The sequence below is a fragment of the Cryptomeria japonica genome, chromosome 6 (genome assembly GCF_030272615.1).
Source record: "Cryptomeria japonica chromosome 6, Sugi_1.0, whole genome shotgun sequence".
NCBI classification, from domain to species: domain Eukaryota; kingdom Viridiplantae; phylum Streptophyta; class Pinopsida; order Cupressales; family Cupressaceae; genus Cryptomeria; species Cryptomeria japonica.
The window spans coordinates 220,467,395-220,490,299 of record NC_081410.1 but is presented as its reverse complement, the minus strand read 5'-3'; the positions used below and the strand labels follow the sequence as shown (position 1 = coordinate 220,490,299).

Sequence of the window (22,905 nt, the reverse complement as noted above, 5' to 3'; positions counted from 1 at the left end):
TGAATGCTCCTCGTTTGACCATGTGAATTGATTGCATATTTAATGTCTTTGAATACAAAGATTACACCAAGATATGCTAATATGTACTTAGTTAATTTTGAGATGATGTAAAGATGTTTCAACATATGTACAATTTTATATGCAATAAATGACTAAATAATAGTAAACAGATGAGTAGTGTGTAGATAGGGATGAAATAAAATCAAATGCATTGAAATAAGTGTAAAGGAATAAGAAACAAACAAAACTAAACATCTAATCATGAACAAACATAAGAATATACTACAGACATCCTTCAAAATGGCCCAAAACCTAGTGAGTCATTGCCATGTAATTTCACCACTAAGAAGTTTTTTTTGAATAATTTTTCTTCCATGTTGATAGAGTTTTCTTTTTTATATGGCCCTTGATATTTGTTATTGTAATATCATCATTCTTAACATGAATGGGCACCCCTGCAATAGAAACTTCCCTCCCAATTATGTGAATTGTTTAGATTATAATAAAATATAGAACTGGTGCAGCAAAAGTTTCCGTTGATCAATGTTATTATAGCAATAACCCAGGTTTTGTTGAATCTCCATAGGCTTCCCTCTTCAATTTCATATATTATTATGCAATCCACTCACTACTCTACTCTCTTCAACTGCCCATTAGAACAACTTCAATCACAATTTCATATTTCCCATCTTCTAGGCAACCATCGCATCTTATTATAGCAATTCCTTCCGAGTTTGTCTCATGCATGTTGATTCTTTTCATTTGAAATTAAATGATTTCTAGGCTATCTCATTTTGTGTAACAATATAATTTTTCTCAACTATTCAGCCATTACTGTCCTTGATCCCTCTTAAAAGTTAGCTATTCATTTGCACTCCAACTTCCACTCCAACTAAAAGTCTCCTTTACCACCCGAACTAACTACTCCATCTTCTAGTACACAATTTGCTCTCAACAACCAACATCTTTATTAGTATCAATAATCTCCTAATAAATGTGTCGGGCCCATGATATAGATCTCTTCCTTGCAAATCAAATTTGATCAATTAATGGCGAATTTAGTCAAAAATCAGTTGGATCTCCACAATATCATCCGGGTATTACAAAAATTCATTATATCAATCAATTTAATAGGGAAAAGTATCATTAGTAATTATAGCTAACTTTGCACATTCACAGATTCTAAATGGTACATCAGATTTTGACAATATTTTTTTAGTTATTTTCGTATGCAACTTAACTGTTTATAACCATTGTTCTTGCTTCTGGATTGTAACTGTGGATCTGTTATGTACCCACAGATCCTAAATGGTACATCAGATTTTGACAATTTTTCTAATTGTCTCTGTATGCTACTTGTCTGCTTATAGCTATTGTTTTAACTTTTGGGTAGTAACTGTGGATCTGTTAGGCACGCAAGAGTTAAAAAATAGTCATTTCACAGTGTCATTTCTGGGAAGATTCAAAAAACCAGTAGGCGGTGATTATATTTGTATAAGCAAAACTCAAACCAAGTAAAACTAATCCTTCCAAAATCTCATTTTTGACCATTTATCTAAGTTTGATTATTTATGGTTCGGCTTTTATCAGTTGCACATACTAACAACTTAGCAATTCTTCAATAAAAATGTACACTGAAATTAGACTTTACAGCCTCTGCTACAATTGAACACACCACAACATGTGCTGATAGGGGTTATTGTAGGAAAATAGAGTTGTAACAAAACCACCGGAGCAAAAATGGGTATGGGGTAATAAGATATCGTACAGAAGTTAGCATTACCCACTCTAATATAACATGGTGTTACCCCTTACATTAGGGAGACTGCAATGAGGTAGGGGTTCTGATAAAGGTGTTGAAGAGGTTTCATAAGAAGCTGACCAAACTGGAGAACAGGCTCTTACAAAGGAGTTAAAAAGACCTAAGAGGAAGCTGTCAAATTGTTGCCATCAATTGATAGTCAGACTGATAAAATTAAATTCGCTAAGTACGCTTCTGTTGCTTCACCCAAACTCTGTATCAGTGACAGCTACGAAGGCTAGGCTGTCAGGATTGGACGATTCCTCAGAGAAAAATAGATACTTAAGGTAGACCACAAGAAACCTCAAATTGTTTTCACACGTTTAATTAAATTGAATTCCATTCCATTTACCCAAATTATTTTCACATGTTTGATTAAGTTGAATTACATTTCATTTACCAGGATTCTTTAAGAGACAGAATATCATGCAGAAGCAAATAAATCAATACCAAATTTGTAAGTGGTTCATCAAATGCAAAGTGAATATTAGTCAAAGTTAATGTGCTACTTTTGGTCAGCAAATCCCTTGCTTCAATTTAATTGCCATTCCAAAAGACCCTTAGTCTGACTCGACATCATAGAGTCGGGTTAATACTGGCTAACCTACAATTAAGCACAACTAACAAATAAAGTGTGAATTTATAGCTTTTTCCTCCTCATGTAATGAGGGTATTAATAAACGACCATATGAACAATGAATTATAGGAAGATTCAGAGACCATGGACTGTGTGGTTCAGGAAAATTAATATAATTTACATGTATATGAAATCAAATCTCATAGCATCTTCTATGAATAGCTGCCGGTGGCACTTCCCTAGCAAGCCCGAACCAAGCTATATGTACATATTGTTTTGAGAGAAGCACACTAATTCTTTCATTATTTAATTCGGATGGGAATTACACAATCCTCAACCTCTGAAAGCAAACATAATAATTGGTGTCATAATACACCAAATCTGACCAACGTGGAAGAATATTGCCCTATAGTTTCTTCTGATTTTGTGCCAAGGAAAGCAAATGCCTAATCCCTTCTGTCCATATCTGCTGTTCTTTCTCATTGCTGCATTCAAACTCCATTAGTCCACGAGCAGTTCTAAGACCAAAATGGCGCCTCTGTTCTCCCTCTAATAAGTCTCTGCCTGGCCAAGCAGGGATGTCACTGCAAACATCATAGACAATACCTGGCAATATGTACAACAAATGGGTGCAAGCTTTAGAAAAGTTGAAGATCAAGCATGAAAATGGAATTTTCTTTATCCATAACTCCCTGCAGTCAAAAAACTTCAAATAAAATGGCACACAAAAGCTTCCTTACTCTTTTTTTTCTTTGAAAATGTACCACCAATGTGCTTGCTCTTCAGTTTCACCACCACCTGCAATGCATTCTGGAACATTAAGAGGACAAGAAATATCCACAATTAAATACAGACTCTTGCCTGAATTTCTATTCATGCAGGCAGACTTTCATCACCATGCGATGTGCACTATGCAAAAGAGAGGCATGAAACAGAATTTCACTAGGCAATATGCCACCAAAACTAGAAAATACTAAACAAAAATGATTTTCACCTGTGATCTCTTGTTGATATAAACAGCTACCTGTTTCCAGTGAATGACACCTGTTAACAGCATTCTTCATTAGTCAGAACTAGAAGCTGTATTAACTCAAGTACCTTAATTCAACCAAACAGATATTCCTTTCTAAAAGATAAACTACCTTTTCTTGTGCGCTTTAAAAGTTCACCTCCTCTTGCTAGAAAATCCTGGGAAGATATTTCTGATTCATTATCCTCAGGAACTAACTCTCCACTAAATCGAGATAATGGATTGGATCCCTTTTCATATGGAATAACCGAGGCATGGCTCCATAATTCTCTCTGTGCCCTCGCTTTCAGAGTTGCTGCTCCACGCAGGGCTGATTGAGCAGGAAGAGAATTTTATAAGAGATTCCAGGGGCAAAGCACATATCTACAACATAAACACCCAATTTCTTCCCTCTAAACAATAAAACATGGCAGTATCCTTCTGAGAAGTTAACAGGCATAGATCAATCCGGGAAGATAAACTTAATGAAAGTATTCAGAAAAACAAGAGAATACTGTATCCAATATGAAATATCAGATAATCAGAGAGGGTTTTATCCAAAGTCATCGTTGGGCTGGAATTGGCATGGTATAATCTGGTAGTGTAAGGAAAATATGACAATTGAACGTATTCCATGCAAGTTGCAACATCACAATCAGAAATTTTGCTTGAAAGAAGTTTCTTCAGGAAATGTGTATTCATGAAGTACCTGTGGCTGCACCTGCAGTCAAGGTCATAATATCTCCAGGCTTTTTGACATTGACAGCAGAGCTCACCACAGCAGCCACCTGTTCTCGATCTGCTCCCATACACTCTGCAACCTCAACACACTGCGCCGCTACAAGTGCAGCTGCTGATGCAACTGCCATACTTGTCTTCAATTGGCCATTCTCGCCAGATGAAGTAGCAGTAGCAGCCGCAACTGCTGCAACTGCAGCAGCTACACCAGCTACTGAAATAGCTGCATGGACCTGTGCATTGTGAGTGCGTGCCTCCTCTTTTTTTCTCTCTTTCAGATCTTTCAGCCACCTTCCAACTGTTTTTCCCCGTATTTGTGTTCTTGCAGAGCTGACATTCTTGCAAAGCTGCGAAAAAAATGCTTGGTTAGAATTTCCAAGCATTAAATAGACATCTGTTTGTTCTGGCAGAGGTCAGCGAAAGCAACTAAACATTAAGGCTCTAATTTGCAGCAAGATGATACAGTAACAACTACAACAGTCATCAAGCAGAATCCAGAGGAGCAACTAAATACTGATGCCCCAATTTGCAACGGGACGAGATAGTTACAATATTCTACAAGTCCAGGTTAGAAATCTAACCATTTCAGACTTAGAGAGATAGTTCAGACGAGCAACTAAATACTGCTGCTCTGAATTGGCAACAAGATAAGATAGTTACATTTTTTGGTAACTCCTGATAGACCTCATTCATATTAATTGTTTCACTTAATCTATAAAATGCACAATTAAATGGTCAAAGAGTGGCTAATGCAATCAGTCTTCCCTTAACAAGCCATAGTTGTCCTTGCCTTATCATTCAATGTATACTCATCAAAAATTGACCAGCGTGTGATTCGGAAGCTCATGCTGTTCATCGTATACAGGTTTTTCTGAAAATGAAAACTAAAACGCTAACAAAGATCCACATAAAAATATAAACCTATATTTCAAGGAGCCATACCCTGTTGTTCAGAGCATGATCAGTGTGGCAAAGATCAGGGTTTAGAGCTCGTTGCAGTAAAATCCAACCCTGGATAAGACAATGTAAACAAACATATAAAGATCTAGCATGCATTAGCAACATATTTGTCTTGTGAAAATGACTTGCTCCGACTATGATCAGTGTGGCAAAGATCAGGGTTTAAGAATTCAATGCAGTAAAATACAAGCCTGGATAACACAATGGAGACAAACATGTAAAGTTCCTTTTAACACAATTGCCTAGTGAAAAGGAGCGGCAAAGTTTGCCATAGTGGAACAAGTGAAGCATGAAAGAGGCATATCACTGTAGTGTGTTTTTATATTCATCCAGTTCATGCAACATAGATAACACACCTTAAGATCATCAGATTCCCTTGGAGAAATCGGAGGACTTCCGCCAAATGAGCCAGCAGTTTGGATTTTTAATGGAACGCCACCATGGAGACTCTTTCTTGATGTCAGGATGGAATTTTCCTGTACAGGGAAAGAATTTATTAGCTTTAAACAGATAAACGAACAGACAAAAGAGGAAAGGTGAATGTAGTTATCATGTCACAGGGCATGTCAAGTACCCACCAAAGGCCTTTGTTATCTAAAGCCCAAATATAGAGTCGAATGTTTACTGCTCTGAGTTCCACAGTGGATCGAATCATGCTTATATATTTTTTGTTGTATTTAAATTGATAACCAGCTAAGCCCACAAGATGCATAGCATCTCAAAGCTCCATACAACCAAGCAATTTACTACAAGAATGGAAAAAGAGCATTTTGCCCAGAAGCCCAAATAAGGAATTCATGAATCATTAGCTTGTAGGGCATTTCTCCTCTCATTATAGCTTCAAGTCATTTTCTGTATTTCTGGGTGACAAAAAGTGTTTTGGAGGTTCCTATCTAAATAAGACAAAGCTACCCATAAGTTTCCCAGCAACAAAAGATATTCTGACAACAATATCAAAAAACTCAGTACATGAAGTAATTCATCCCAAGCCCTGCTTGTATGCGTGATTGGAAGTATGCCCGTCATCACAAACAATGACACCCATCTCGGGAACTTGACCAAATCTGGGGAAAAAGTTTTTCTAGAATACAGACATGTAGAAAAGATAATATTAGAATTTACTGGTTCAAAATGGGGTAAAAGCTGGAGAGCGCAGCACTATGTCACGCTTCCTACTCTTTTTCATTCCATTGAAGGCATTTTCAGTCTCGCCTATATAACTTTTGTAATTAAAATCAATATATTTCCAATACCTGCAAATCAAAATTCACCCGTCATTGTAAACCACTAGTAGAGTTTGAACATCAAATGACCAACTATAAGGCTAGACAATGTCACCCTAGAGTCTATACCCACAATGATCACTTCCAATCTATTGCAATTAATTCAAAATGTAACCACAAGACTGATACTTCAAAAATCTTGGGAATTGCTATAAACATCATGCTAAACCACACGAACATACAAAATACTCTCTACATCACAAAAGCAAAAGCATAACCATGTAGTACAATTTGATGCCCACTAGAATCAGACTGGAACCTAAGCAGATCATTAATTTTGTAAGAATGTTATTAGCTTGCTGGGGTTTCAATTCATGTTCTTATTTAACCCCTTTTAGGTGATCCGATGCAAGAAAAGGTTCTTAGAAACTGCTATTTGACAACTACCTCGTTATACAGAGCAACTGGTAGACAAAAAGAAAAAGAAAAAGCCTGAATCCACAGACAGGAAGCAATAATCCAAAAGATGGAGAAAGATACTTACTGGGTGTGTTAAAATCCGTTCCATGACTAGCTGCGAGGTCCCATTGGAGGCAAATGAATAGGGAGCTGTAACTAAAGGCAATTTATCTGGCGCGACCTTAGTATTCTCTTGAAAAGCAGAGGGACCTTTTCCCCCTCCATGACCAGTAAACGGAGCAAGAGCCTTGGATACCTCCAATGCTGAAATGCTCCAAGATCTAGCTAGGAATTCCATTGGCTCTTGCGGAGTCTCCGGAGGTGCAAATGACATCCCAGGCAAACATATTGGATACTCTTCTTCAATATTTACCAGAGATTGCACAGACTTATTGTGACCAAATGTAGAAGAATCCATTACAAATCTCTTGCTTCCAAGAAAAACCCTAAATATGACAAAATCTGCAGATTTTACTAAATCCTATATGATTTCCTTCAGCCTAACTAAATCGTCCGATAAAGTATTTGGAAACAAAAAGAGGAAACAACAGTGCCACGAATTCTTTCCGACAACCTTATTTTAATTAAAGGCAAGTAATGCGAACAAATCTACGGGAATCGAGGAAAGCCTAAATGCAAAGGCAACCGAAGTCACTGCATTCCTACTTTACTTAAATGGGCAATTTTGTGGGTGCGGACGGTTTGTCAAAGCCCTGAAAAAACAACAAAGAATGGGAATATTTAAGAGGAATAAAGGGTAAAGGCGAAAGAAACAGATGGGATGGATTTAAGTTTACATGCAATAAAGCATCAATCGCGTTCTCAGATTTACTTCTCCTTCTGCGAAACAGCCTTAATGTCTGCCACATGTCAAAACTAGTCGTTTCTCACTCAATTTCTCAATCTTGCTCTGCAGAAAACACTGCAGTACAGAAATCGAGCTCGTTGTTGCAGAAACCCAACATAGAATAAGTAATACAAAGGATATCGACGACACGTAGTTTTGATTTCCGAATCATTTTTCTTTTCTGGTTTGGAAAACGGGCCCAAACGTGAATTAGGAGTTGAGGTTGAAGTTACATTGGATTATCAGAAAGTTGCAGATGTCAAAACAGCATTAAAAAATCAACAAAGGAGTTTGTGCTGGCTGTAAATCTGGCCAATCTTCAGAGAGTTGCACTACCAAGGCATTATAGTAAGTGTTTTAGCTCTCGGAGTTTTCTTCTGAAAACTTCGCGGAACTTTGAGATTTACAGATTCCAATGCCATAAACTTCTCCGTGTCCCGACACCGCCAAGCTTTTTGTCACCCAGAGAAAAATTGTTCCTCGGGCTTGGAATGAGACGCTTGAAGCCATTCCAGAGAAAAAAAAGACATTTTTTGTCCCCAATTCCGTGAAATTTGAAGGGGACAATGATCCTACTTAATTAATTTTTCTAAATCATGTGTTTAGTCTTTCGCGCTCTCCAATGGTAGATTTACAGATGTTCTTAATCCCTGTATTTAAGCGCGTTTAATTCATCACGGGATTCAAATGAATTTCTTATAAAGCAAAAGGATGCTTCTAAGAGGGTTCACTCTTCATGTGATTGAATAATAATTTTTTATATTTTTTCCAAGTGATACATGCTCTTTTATAAAAGGTTTAAGGTTTTAGTATTTGTGTATTTTAGTTATTTTTATTAAAAGAATTTATGGTACTTTTATTCATAAAAAGAAGCTCTATAATATTTTTATTTATAAAAAGAGGTTCTATAATATTTTTAAAGAGTAATAAAATAGAAGCTATGGAGATGTGGAATTGTTTTTATATAGAATTGTTTAAAGGAGTTCAAATAATTTTTATGGAATAATGTACGTGTACTTTAAGTTTAAGAATACACTTTAAATCTTTTAGTTAGCTATTTGAGCTACTTTAGTGAATGTCTTTGTGTGTGAAATGTCTTTTCAAGCTTAGTCTCAATAATCGTGTCTTAAGATGAGTTCGTATGAACTTATACTAATCTTTTAATAGATTGAGCTTTATTTAATACATGTTGTCTCATTCGTTATGATGTGGATAGTTGTCAAACTCTCTTTTAATATTTCTCTAGGGTTTTATCTTTATACTTTTATAAGCATTCATTGTATTCATTGCAAGTGATTTCTAGGAACTATTGGGTTAGCTATCAACACAACACTTATTAACTTGCATTTAGACATTCATCAAAACAAAACCACAAGTAATCAAATTTATTCACGTGTGTATTTGCAGGTGACGCAATAAACATTTTTTATTTGTAAGTCAAAGGTTATTAGTTTAAAGCATGATATGTTAGTTATTTGTGTAAGGCAATTTAAACATGATGTGATAGGTGTTTTGGTTGCGGGTGATTTCTAGGAACTATGGGATTAGCTATCAACTCCAACAAAACACTTATTAACTTGCATTTAGACTTTCATTAAAACAAAACCACAAGTCATCAAATTGATTCACATGTGTATTTGTAGTGACACATTAAACATTTTTAATTTGTAAGTCATAGGTTATAAGTTTAAAGCATGATATGCTAGTTATTTTTGTAAGGCAATTTAAACATAAGCACCATATTATAAAATATGATATGCGTGTGTGAGCACAAAATAAACTAAGTAGAAATAAGAAGACAAATGCAAATAGAAACTGAATCCTAATGCTCACCTCAAGATTAAGCAAAAAATGAGGTTCAAACAATAAAAAAAAATAAAAATATGTTACCAAGTACGAACTCCATCATTGCAAGTGGATTTGCTCCATGGATTTTGAGATGTAGTTGCTTGAAATGGTTATCCAGTCATCAATGGTTGGATGCTACACTAAAGTTTTGATTTATCATTGATGAGGATTGTTTACAGCATGTTCATTGTACCATTGTCTCATATGAAGTTAACAATATTCCTCATCAATGAGAAGCCAAAACTTCAATTATGTAGCATCCAACCATTGATGCAATGGTGCATCCTAATGGTTGAATAGTCATTCTATTGTCCTTCATCTTCTCCTTGATTTAAGGAAATTTCTCTCATCCATTTTCCATCATCAATCTTCCAAAAAAATCTCTACAATTCATTCTCCTTCCCATAAAACATAATGGAGGTGCAAGTTCCCAAAAATCATCAATTGAGGAAAAATGGAGGAAAAAGCAAATTAATTGTTCATTTATTCTTGAAATTGGTGGAGGGAATATAGTTTAATTGAAGTAATTAATGTAGACATCTAAAAATGACTAATGCATTTTCACGTGCCACCTCTCATCATTTTCTTCTATCCTTATTAATTAAATAATTAATCAAAAAAATAATTTTGATTATTTAATTAAGCTAGTATTTATGTTATTAATTAAAGAGTTTAATTATTTAATTAATCCATTGTCCTTTTCTACTCGTAATTAACTAAATATGTTTATTTAATTAATTTTTCTATTTTCTTTCACTATTAAATAAATAATTAAATAATTTATCTGGTTTCTCTCTCATAATTAAATAATTTTTTAAAATTATATAATTAATTAACACCTTCCTTCCAAAATTAAATAAATAAAAATAATTTATTTAACATATTTATATTTTATTTATTTCCTTTGTGCATTACACCCTTTCTATCCTTCCATCTGATCAATCCATGTGCATTATAGGTCGTATTCTCTCTCAAATTTTATCATTTATTGATCTTTCTAATTATTCTCCACAATTAATCAAACGTTATGTGAGACATACCCTAGTTAGTACTCTTATGATCAAGTATCCTATACATTCTATTTTCAAACACACATCTATCATTATCATTATCATTATCAAACTAGCCCTATCATCATCCATTATCAAGCGTTAAGCCTTCATGCTATCATGATGATATCAAATTTATGCAACAAAATTTGTGAAAAAAAATGCATTGAGCATTAAAGCAAGCATTAAGAAATAATGGAGCAATCTAAGGTATTTGTTGTGGTAATATTGTTTATTATTTGATTTATGAATATATCTTAGGCTTTATTGAGTGATTTTTGTGAATGTGAATTTGGATCTTGCATTGAATTGTGTTCATCTTGTTTGATTTGCATTTCGTACCTCCATAATTAATATTATATAGCTAGATATGTTGTTGAGTTAGACTGTAATTAATTGATGATGAACTAGACTAATTACATAATATAATTAATTAATTAATTAATGATGATTATTAGTGGAATAGATTTAGGGTGAACATTCTAGTATGGAATATATCATTTTAGATGATATTTAGGATTAGAGATTTATAAGGCTAAGGGGGTGACACCTTTCATGGTCACCCCCATGGGGAGGAGACTCATGGTCCCCATATATCATAGCCAAATCTATGGCCATGAGGAACATAACTTCCACCCTACTATTGGCATTTTGAGTTTGTTGGCATTTTGCATAGAGATTGCATTAATGATAAGTTGTCATTGATGTCAATTGAACCGGTAATGATATTCATGTTATTGTTGATATTGTTGTTTTTGATATTAGCTAGTAACCAATAAGAAGAGATTTGTGAAAGATGTTGTAAACCGATATGTTAAATTTGTGAGTTGAACTGGTAAATCAGTATAAAGGGTTAAACCTTTCTATGCAATGTAACCGGTAAACCCTATCAGCTGTTAAACCCTAACCGATCGAGTTTGTTGGTTTATTATCTAATGAGCGGTAATGATGGAGACACATGTGATCATTGTATAAGGATAAGTTCAAATTGTTTTGGCTCGTTTGTTTATTGTATAGGGAAGGAGCAAAGTGGATTGCATCTAATGCACAACGCGTGATGAGTTAACAAAGTCCGATGGAGCAGTGATCATGGAGCGGTTGGAATTTTAAGGGTCAAGATTGTACTGACTTGTTTGTAATCTTGATGATGAGAATTAGGTTTTTGTTGTGTTACCGACCTAATTGATTTGTATTTAAGGTTGATGAAGTTGCTTGTAAAAGTTGTTGGCAAGATTGGCAGAAACCTGTTGAGTGTGTTGTTGCCTAACTAGTGAATGGATCTACACTTTGATTGAAGACAGATTGAAGCTTAAAAGGATCTGATCAAGCAAATGTAGTGCTATTCAGACAGATCAAGAAAACCTATTGTTTTCTACCAATTACAGCAGAAGTGAAATCCCTTAACCGGGTAAGCTGTAACAAGCTTGGTTACTCATTAAATCCTCTAACAAGGTGGTCCATTAGCTTGGATTCTTAAATCCTCCAACGAGGTTACTCCTAACAGGGTATTGTGCTTTTCATCAAGGCATATTTGTAAATCCCTTAATCAGGTGATTCCTAACCGGAATTAGTTCTTAACAGGACTTATTGTAAAGTTTTAACAGGCTTGGCTCCTAATAGGGCGAACTTCAGAAGAGTTCAGATAGCTATCCTTGTGAGTCTCATCTCATCGTGGTTTTTACCTATTTGGGTTTTCCACATATAATAATTTGTGTCAAGTGGTGAATGTTTTTGTGGTTATGATCTTATTTGTTGTTTTGATTAACTTCTGATAAGGCACGATAACTAGAAGCATTGAGAGATGAATATGTTGAATTATGATTAAGCATTGCTGATGTTTACAAGATTGAAGTTGTTTATTGTTAAGTTGTCGTAACAGTCAAACCAGTTGATGTCAAGTATTCTTATGAATATTGATCTTGACTGAGATATGTTTACTTTGTGTGATTGAATTTGAGTTTGGGAAATTTGTATCAGTTTTTCAGTATACTGATTCACACCCCCCCCCTCTCAGTATTCTATCGGATACTTATTCTTTCATCATACCATCACCTACAACTCACCTACATGCAAGTTGTTTGGCCCTGTATATGTTACAAAAACAAATAACAATAGTCATTTCATTTTTTGCAACACAATAGTAAATAACATATATATGTGTGTATATACTATAATCTATATTTTTAAAATAAAAACTTCTTTTGTTACAAAATAGAGATGGTTTGCAAAAAATCTATATTGTGTGTATATATACATATATACACACATAGATATGTGTGTGTGTGTGTGTGTGTGTGTGCGTGCGCGCGTGTGTGTGTGCGTGTGTGTGTGTGTGTATGTGTATGTGTGTAACACCCTGCTAAGGAACTCTAGAGGATGACAACAAACAAACTAAGAAAACATAACAAGTTTTTTAGTTTTATTTTAAAGAAAAACAAGACAAATTACAGTAACAACTCATTAGAAAATTAATTTAAACATTTGCACATGTGGAAGATAGACATTCATCTAACCTAAGTCCTCTTGTGGGTTCCCTAATGTCACTACTTAAGCAACACTCTACACACCTTGCTAAGGAACTCTAGATGATGACAACAAACAAACTAAGGAAACATAGCAAGTTTTTTACTTTTATTTTAAAGAAAAACAAGACAAATTACAGTAACAACTCATTAGAAAATTAATTTAAACATTTGCACATGTGGAAGATAGACATTCATCTAATCTAAGTCCTCTTGTGGGTTCCCTAACGTCACTACTTAAGCAACACTGTACACAATGATTAAGATTATTAAGCCATATTGCATTAATGATAAGATTATGCTAAGAAAGAACACATTTTCATTTTAAAACACCAAACAAAGTTCTCGCATGATAAACTTAAGCATAAAATATGAACAAGCATTCATCTATGAGAGAGTAGTTGATACCGACATCGTACTACTTAAACATCATTCAAGATTGCATAATCTTTCCAATACATTAACTATTATTACATCAATCTTCATAAGGAGTATCCAATACACAATGATAGTATTACAATTACAATGATATCTAATATACGTAACATCCGCTAAAACATCACTAAATTATCTGCAACAAGGAATGAGAGAAACTGGAAAGATACAAGATCCATCAATACTCACAAACAAGACCACCAGTCCCCAATGAAGGTAAGGCAACAACCTAACCATGTGCAACTCAAAGGCCCACCCACTGTGCTAGGGTATAGACACAAGGCCACACACAACACAACTAAAATAGTCCAACAATACCAACATGAAAGGAGACACAAAGGACCACTTACACATACAAACATTGTTGGAAACAATGCAACAAACTGAGAGGGGGGTGAATCAGTTTGCACAAAAACTTTTGCAACTTAAACCACAATTTTGATCTGATAATCAACAGTTAAAGCATAAAACAATGCCACAACAACAACACACATAACACCAAGATGTTTTTATATGAAAAACCCAGTTAAGGAAAAAACCACGATGGGAACCTACCCACAATGAGATAATACCCTATTAGGAGTAAGTGAAATAATACAATGGGGAATGCACATGTATTCAGGCACACTACCTAGAGCTCACTCCTCAAATTACAAAACCCAGAAAGTAAAACCTTTAGGGAAGGTTCACTACCACACAAGAAGTCTCACTGACTTACAAAAACATTTGGATTACATCCAAAGAATCATGAACTGATGAAATAGCATCTCAACATACTTGAGTATAGTTCTGGTTAAGCTCATTGTCAAATTTGTTCTGCAACACTTCTTCACAAATTCACAAAACTTCACACACTTATACCTACTACTGAATGATTGATACAATATTTTCATGTAGCCATACTACTCTTAATGACTATTACATATATTTATACAAGACATCAACCTTATTTCAAGGTTGGCTCAACATACACTACATATTACAAAATGCAATTGTAGACACCTAAAAACGTCTCGTCAATCATGTACTAATTTATCATCTCATTAGTTAAATAATTATTTAATTATTTAATTAAGCTAATTTGTTCTTCTAAACTAATTCAATCATCAATTTTAATCATTACTAAATAATCATTTTCCATCTCTTTATCAATTCATCATTTACCCCCTTCTCAAATATTAATTAACTATTAATTATGATTAATTCCCCTAATTAAATAATCTTTATTATTTAATTAATCCTATTCCTAATGATTAAATAATTTCATTTAAATTATTTAATTAATTCATTCATTCCTCGAGTTCCCCAAATTCGAATTTCAACTAATTCCATCTAATTTCATTTTTCCAAATTCACATTTCACCAAATCTGAATTTCAATAAATTTCAGTTAATCTCATCTAATTTCATTTTTCCAAATTCACATTTCACCAAATCTGAATTTCAATAAATTTCAGTTAATCTCATGTGCATTTCAACATTCGAAAATCCAAATTCAAATTCAAATCAAAATGAAAATGAATTTCAATTCAATCTCCTACAGCACATGTTGAAAATCAAAACTGATTGATCAAATCGGTTAACTCTCCAATCTCCCCTTTTCACTCCAAATCACCTTTTCTGACTAATCAATCAATTCAGTCTTCTCCTCAATCAATCTAGTCAACTAGCTAATCAATTCAATCATCTCCCTAATCAATGCAGTCTACTAATCAATCAAACGAGTTAACAAATCAATCTATCATGTTAGCAGGTCAATCAATCCACTTAACTGATCAATCAAAACTAGTTATCTATCAATCAACACTTCAATTCAATTTCTCCCCCCATCTCACCAGAAAATCTATAAAAGCAAGGCTTGTTTCCCTATTTCAATCTAGAATCACTATCTTCAAAATAATTGTCTAACTTATGCAGGAAATCCTAGTGCAACACTTGAGAGCCACCTACATACACAATTCAGAGAAGAGATATTGAAGCTTTGTTGAATCAATTGAGGTAGTTTAATTAGAGTTTTGTTATTCATTTGATTTAAGCATTATTTCATTGTCATTTAGGAGTATTTCTAATTAGATTAGAGTTGTGATTTTCTCTTATAATTTGATTGATTTTATGATTGAATTTACCCTTGGAAACAATGGTGAACCCGACGTGAACTAACAAAAAAGTGCTACACATCTGTCCATGCAGAAATTTGCATCTGTTCATAACAGTTCACATTTGTGTAGATTCTAGTTTGCATTTGTATTGACAGTAATTCACATTTGTATAAGCTAATTCACATTTGCAGGGATGATTCAAAATTTCAATTTTAATTATCATTTCTGTTTTTGACTCATTTGCGATGCTAACCCATAAATCTTTATCAATGTTGGAAAAAATATATTTTATGCATAAAATATGTCTAACCCTATGACAGGAAGAGTGACCTTCAAAATTTCAGGTTCCAGAAAGAGAAGAGAACACAAAAGGCTGAAGAGAGCTCATCGACGAATGATAAGAGTAGAGAAGAGATTCCAAGATCTTGAAGAATTGGTTGCCCTATCGCGATACTATCATATTGTGCAGAAATACCTTGAAAGATTTGATGTATTTGATGACATTGAGATCATAATGGATCAAACTCATGTCATTTGAAAACTTCTATATTTTGTCTTTTACTTCTGTTTAATAATTTGTATTTGTTCAAATATCAGTTTGCATTTGTGTAGATAGAAATTCACACTTGTCTACAAAAAAATTCACAATTGTGCAGGTGCTAGTTCGTATTTGTGCAGACCTTGATTCACATTTGTCAGAGGTCGACAAAGGATTAATGTTCTATCTATTCTCGATTCTTCGTCATTGTAAGGTTCTGTTCCAACAGACAGTGAAGTCAATTTTGTAACCGAAAGAGAAAATTAGGCTTGTGAGCCCACAATGTGCTAACATTTTCATGAGTTTTTGTAGGTATAGCTGGACCTAGTTTAGCTAATACTTACTTTGGTGCTCTTTAAAAAGAACAAAAAAAAAAACATGTTTTTCTTTATCTCATCATTGCTTTGTTGGCTAAAATAAACATCATGCTTTTTTGGAGCAAAATCTTCAAATAGTTTATAAAATTTTGCAATGAAGGGATAAAAAAGAACTCTCTTGTTTTCCATGTTTCCAAGGTGATAGGCATATGCTCTCCCCTTAACTGGGTGACCAAAAATCTAGACCCACCTTTCATGCTTTCTGTCAATTTTTGTAATAGGATAAAACCCTTAGTAGGCATGCCTCCCAAGTAGCCCATAAGGCCAAGTGAGAGGGAACGACCTAAGTGGTAACGACTAAAGCCAAGTAATCCAAGCCACTATAAATAAATGTGTTTGCAATGAAAATTATAAGAAACAAGTATTACATGTTGTCATAACGACGTCATGCCTCCCTCGGTGCCTATATGGTATGATAAAATATGTAGAGCATAACCTCTACAAACTAGGAGACCTCCTTAATGGAGCAAAAAACATTGTTGATTATGACCACTCGAACGAATCCCCAACTATTATCTTTAGAAAATTAGAGGACAATCCAAGTCAGTAACCAGATACTTATAGTATCATAGTGCAAGGGTGGGGAATAATCTGCCCCCAAGACACTCACCATATATCTCCCAGGATAACGCGCCAATTGAGGAGAAATCCTCTTTGGTTTAATTTCTGGAAAAAGGAAAAAAAAAATGGCACACCCTAGGCTGTGGCATGGCTATTTGAGCTGATGAAGTATCAAGATGTGGGCTGAGGTACTATTCGTGACCTTTTGACCTTTGTAGAGTCTGACTATTGTATGATCGAATGACCAAGATTTGTCGAAAACAAAATGGGGTCTTGAAAAAGATTCCAACATTCATATGGGTTTGAAAAAATCCTTTGAATAGTGTTCTCTTTATGTCAGATTGGTTTTCTTGCTTTGCTACTATGTCTTTGCTACAAGATCAAACATTTTCAAACATTACCAAAAACAAAGTGGAATATCAACCAAGTTTTGTCAAACCATCAATCAACAAGATCAACAAAGTTGCCACATTCAAAGATATGGAGAAAATGATACCTTTTGCGATCATAGGTTTCATGTATTTAGGTCATGCATAGTCTAGTTTTGTATCCTCATTTTGCACAGAGTCCTCACCACATACTTAGGAATTAAGGTCAACTATTCACATCCAAATAGTCTTTGCAAAATAATCATTTACATCCCTCCTAGGATAGAATCATTCTTGCACACTTCAATAGATTGCCACCAAGTTCATCATCTTAAATCTTGCATAGTCATCATTTGCATCAGTCATAGTCTATCACCCTTAGAAGTCTTAAGAGAATTTCATTTGCATAGGTCTACCAGGGGATGGAGAATTTCCATTTGAGCAACCAAACCTTGGACCAGATGATGATCAATTAGAAATAATTGATGTTTTAGACAATCTTGCTTGGGAATTAAGAATTGACCTCCCACAACATGAAGAGATTGAACTTGTCCTAGATAACGAAGTTTGTAAGTCAACATGAATCCAAAGGCAAGCTGAGCGAGATATCAAGAAACAAACAGAGCAATAAGTTATTCGACAACTTGCCAAACTTACCATCGAAGAACAAACTCCTCAGTAGTAGAGAGTCCTCATAGTAGTTTAAGTTTGCATACATAATCTCACAGTCGATAGATCAAAGTCTTTCATATTAGTTGTCCAAGTCTGTCATTCTTTTAGGTGCATCATAGAGAGTCAAGATCACTCTGAAGTTACATTCATGCCATTAACATGATCTCCAAAGGAAAAACACCAAATGGATCCAAATAGAGACCCTGCAAAAATGGATCCAAATAGTGACCCCTATTACAATCCTACTTGGAATATGAGCCCACCTACAAGCTCAAATTCACAACCAAGAAGGGGAGATACTTTACCTACAGACACCAATCAACTACCCACAATTGAGGAGCTACGAAAGAGATTAACACAAGAAGAAATTGAGGCTGCTCAACAAGACCGTCAAGCACCAACAGTCCTCAATGCTCTCATCAATAACAACAGAGATAGGTATCTCTCTCTCTTTTGATCCAGAATGGAGCAAAGTTACCCCGAAATGTTGACATTTTTGCAATCTTGCCACTTGGGGTAACTCTAAACCAAAATACAACTCAGATACCAACAACAACAACAACAAATTCAACGCAAAGTATTGCTCAAACTACATCAACACAATCAAATGCAATACAAGCTACCATGGCTTCAACACAAATGCCAAGAACCACGTCTGTTACATTCCAAACAACACCCATGGTCAGTTCACAATTAGTGAATACTTCACAAATGGAAATGACAGTAGTTGTAGGATCTACTCTTAGTGGTTAAGGGATACAACAAGGATCTACCAATCCCTTTGGGTCTAATCAATCCAATACAAGATCACAATTTGTCTACTTTATGACACCTAGTGGAGGTTTCAACTCACAACTACACAATCAAGCAATGTCTTAAACAATACCTGTCTATACAATAACTCCACCATATGTGTCCAATACTACACATCCAGTGTACCCTTGACGCAAACAAAGGTTTTGGTTCAGCAAGTTTAGAATCTACAAAGGCAAATGGTGACAATGCAATCAAGTAAAGAGAAAAAGAATTGCATTATGGAAGATATCAGACCTTATCCTTTTGATAGGTCATTATACATGCCACCCTTTCCTCCTCATTTTGAAACACCAAAGTTTGACAAGTATAGAGGAAAGGGTGATCCAAGAGATCACATCAGAGATTTCTTTACATCATGCATTGAAGTATCCCATGAGGATACATACCTTTTACGACTTTTTCCGAAAAGTCTTGGAGGATTTGCACTAGAGTGGTTTTCACATCTACCACCAAGGATTACGTCATGGGGAGAGCTAGCAAAGTTGATCATTAAAAACTTCTCTCACAATATTGACAATCCAGTAACTCTCATAGACTTGTGTTCTACAAAGTAAAAGGAAAGTGGAACCTTTGCTACATTTTTACAAAGATGGAGGTCTCTATACCATTGGTATCCAAGCCACATACCAGAAACATAACAAGTGGATATTTTCAGTGAAAACCTCACACCTATAGTAAAATATCCTTTACAAATATAATGTTTGAGTACCTTTTAAGAGATTACTGAAAAGGGATTAAAATGTGAGAAATGATTGCTAGAACAAGGCATCCTTAAAAGTAGCAAACACAGTGGTACCTCCAACACAACGGGTGCAGATAATCCTAAATTCTGGTCCAGAAATAAGAATGTGACAAATGATGGAGTGGTAGATGCTCGTGTGGTAAATAAAGTTCAACCAATAGTGCCATTGCAAAGGCCATCAAGTTCTTCTTCACCAAATGTGAATCAGTCACAAGTTAACAATACAACAACTACCAGTACAAATACAATGCAATTCAACACCTTCAAACCTGCAAGGAATAATACACCAAAAAGAAATTTTACACCCTTGAGAGAGCTGATAGATTCTGCATTGAAGAAACTTGTGCAAATCAATGTAATAAGATTGCCTCAGGTGCGTAAATATGAACCGGGGCCATTCAAACCAGCATGGTGGAATGACAATGACTTTTGTGAGTACCATCGAGCAAAAGTCCACAAGACATCTAGCTGTTATAAGACAAAGAACCTCATTCAAGATTTAATAGACCAAGGCAATGTCACAGTGGATGCCAATAAAGGATCTACAAATCAAGCCCACATCATCTACAAAGATCCATTTTTTAAGCACAATCAAGTTCAATCTTCTAGTCCAAGAATGCAAGATAACATGACCAACTACACAAAGGTTGATTATGACTACACCATCAATACACTCATTGAAGGGGATGCATGGCCACTATCAGTGTTAATCCTAGAAATAGAGATTGTGTCGTTGTGACTCATAGATCAAAGGTTACACTATAAAGAGTACCTTCTCATACACCTCCTCAAACAAACAACTTCAATGGTGTAGATCAATTAAATAAGACTCCAACACAAATATCAATCTTTGAATTGCTTTGTGTATCGCCAAGTCATAGAAAAATCTTAGACAAGGTGCTCCAAGATTCAGTTGTCTCAAGAGATATATATGAGACTACATTTCAAGCAATGGTGGGAAACATAGTTGCTTCATCTTGGGTTGCTTTCATAGAACAAGATGTCCCAACAAATAGAATCATGCACAATGATCCTTTACATATAGTAGCATACAATCATAAGAAAAGGATCAAAAGAGTGTTGGTTGATGGAGGAGTAGGGCTGAGCACATGCACCCTTAAATTGCTTCAAGCACTAGGCTATGCTCAGTTTCACATAGACCCTACAAAGAAGATCAACATAAAGGCATATGATGATGAAGAACATCCTTCAAAATGAGTGGTCACATTTCCAATTGAAGTTGGACCTGTTACTACCAATGTTATATTCCAAGTATTAGACAAAAAACTAGGATATAATATGTTATTGGGTCATCCATAGATACATGCCATGCAGGGCATACCATCTGCATTCCATCAAGGCATCAAGTTTTCATTCAATGGAATTGAAATAACAGTACATGGAGACTCAGATCCTTTTCAACACTATAACTACTTGAAAGCAATTACAGACAACCAAGTCCCCATCAATCAAGTACATACAATCATTCCATAGTTGGGATCTATAGCACCATACATACCTATTGTACCTCCACTGAAAATCAAGGATGAAGGGTGTGGAGAATATTCTATGGCTAGATCATCATCAACAAGACCCATATCTCTATCTCCTAGAACTTTTGGGAGACCCTCATCTACTATCACCAAACAAGATAAAGGAAAATATATTGTCAGATATTCAGACTCTTGCTCATTTGTTATATGGGGAGACATACAAGATGAAGCCCTAGAAGAAGACATGAATGCTTGGCTATACAATGATGAAGAAGACTACCATGTTATCAAACTTCCCTTATACCTATATGAGAATAGATTCACAATGTTACAAAGACATGGCTATGATGGAACAACAGGATTAGGACTAAATGCTCAAGGCATCATAGAACCCATTTTACCTATAGACAACCCAAAACACTAAGGTTTGTGATATAGCCACACAACAAAAAAGTCTAAAAAATCAGCTACTCTAGTAATTATGAACATGCCACTAGAAATACCACAATAGTCAACCAAAGAAATCAGAGTTATTGATAATGTTACATTGGGAAACTTGTCAACAACTGCATGTCCACCATCTTCACATGCAAATGCAGTAACAGAAATAGGCATAACACTTACAAGTGACAACAAGACATAGATTTATTCTTCATGCACAAACATAAGACCACCAAATAAGATCAACACCTAGTTGACCTCATCCTTATCTTCAAGTACATCAACAGATAATGACATAGCACTAGCAAATGTCACAATAACAAGGCTAGAATGAGTCATCCAAGGAATAAGCAACATGTCAATAAATGGAGATACATCATCAAGTCATGAGAGTATTCCATGCATCATCAATACTGCAGAGTTCCATTTAACTCCAATTGAAGAGGAACCATATGATGACAGATCAAATATATACGCCTATGTTGACACAATCACTAACTCACATGGATATGCATTTCTCTCTCTCCATAGTAGTATCACATCAAATGTGAACATATATTATGATCACCTACCACCTGTAGATGATGACATTGTTTACGAAGATATAGGAATAGACCCAAATTCCTTCACAAGCCAATTTGGTAATCAAGTCTTCATGATAACAACAAGCCCAAATTTTGATGATGAAAGAGATCTATGTCTTATGTATCCACATTTAATAGACTGGGGGAAAAGAGAGGAACCAAAGCTAGATTGGTTTGAGAATAATGAGGCCATAGTAGAGTTCTTGGGTGCCAGAGATGGATTCCCATTTGATGACCACAAGGCAGGATTCGCCATAGATCTTGATAGAACAACATATTTTGGAGAGGCAAGATCTTCCTTCAATCTAGATGACTTAGGAGAAACATAGTATGACCAGAGGTAGACTTGATGATCTTCCAATAGATCAAGAGAAATCAACACTCAAAATGAAAGAAATTGAAGAAATGAACATAGGAGATGCCGAGAATGTACACAAAATTCACCTGGCACAATCACTAGATCCTCTAGAAAAAGAGAAATTTATTCAATTTTTCAAGAAAAGGCCTATTAACTTTGCATGGTCCTATGCAGATATGCCAAGACTGGATCTTGAATTGGTTTTACACCATCTACCACTATTACCAGGAACAAAGCCCTACAAGCAAAAGTTAAGAAAGATGCATCTATAGATAGCCTTAATAGTCAAAATTGAATTGCCTAAATTGTTAGATGTGGGTTTCATAAGACCCATACACTATGCAGAGTGGATCTCCAATCTAGTCCTAGTAACCAAGCACATTGGGGGC

At 35.1% G+C, this 22,905-nt stretch overlaps 1 protein-coding gene across 4 annotated transcripts; it reads right to left on the bottom strand.

Moving 5' to 3' along the window:
- Window positions 1–2,422: 2,422 nt before the first annotated feature.
- On the bottom strand, window positions 2,423–8,236 carry LOC131071433 (VAN3-binding protein). Of its 4 annotated transcripts, none has more exons than XM_058007258.2 (8): window positions 6,853–8,236; window positions 5,442–5,561; window positions 5,068–5,136; window positions 4,097–4,472; window positions 3,521–3,718; window positions 3,373–3,422; window positions 3,119–3,188; window positions 2,423–2,984 (listed from the first exon to the last, which is right to left on the bottom strand). In XM_058007258.2, the coding sequence occupies exons 1-8, from the start codon at window positions 7,183–7,185 to the stop codon at window positions 2,785–2,787; spliced, it is 1,416 nt and encodes a 471-aa protein (XP_057863241.1). In that variant the 5' UTR covers window positions 7,186–8,236; the 3' UTR covers window positions 2,423–2,784. The 4 variants fall into 4 exon arrangements, with proteins under 4 accessions (XP_057863241.1, XP_057863242.1, XP_057863243.1 ...); XM_058007259.2 differs by having other exon boundaries at window positions 3,119–3,176; XM_058007260.2 differs by lacking the exon at window positions 5,068–5,136.
- Window positions 8,237–22,905: the final 14,669 nt, after the last annotated feature.

Coding starts and splice junctions, on each gene's coding strand:
- LOC131071433 (XM_058007258.2), bottom strand. CDS start 7,185: ATGGATTCTTCTACATTTGGTCACAATAAGTCTGTGCAATCTCTGGTA. Junction 3,719..4,096: donor GACTGCAGGTGCAGCCACAG/GTACTTCATGAA, acceptor CTGCTCAATCAG/CCCTGCGTGGAGCAGCAACT. Junction 3,189..3,372: donor ATATCAACAAGAGATCACAG/GTGAAAATCATT, acceptor TTAATGTTCCAG/AATGCATTGCAGGTGGTGGT.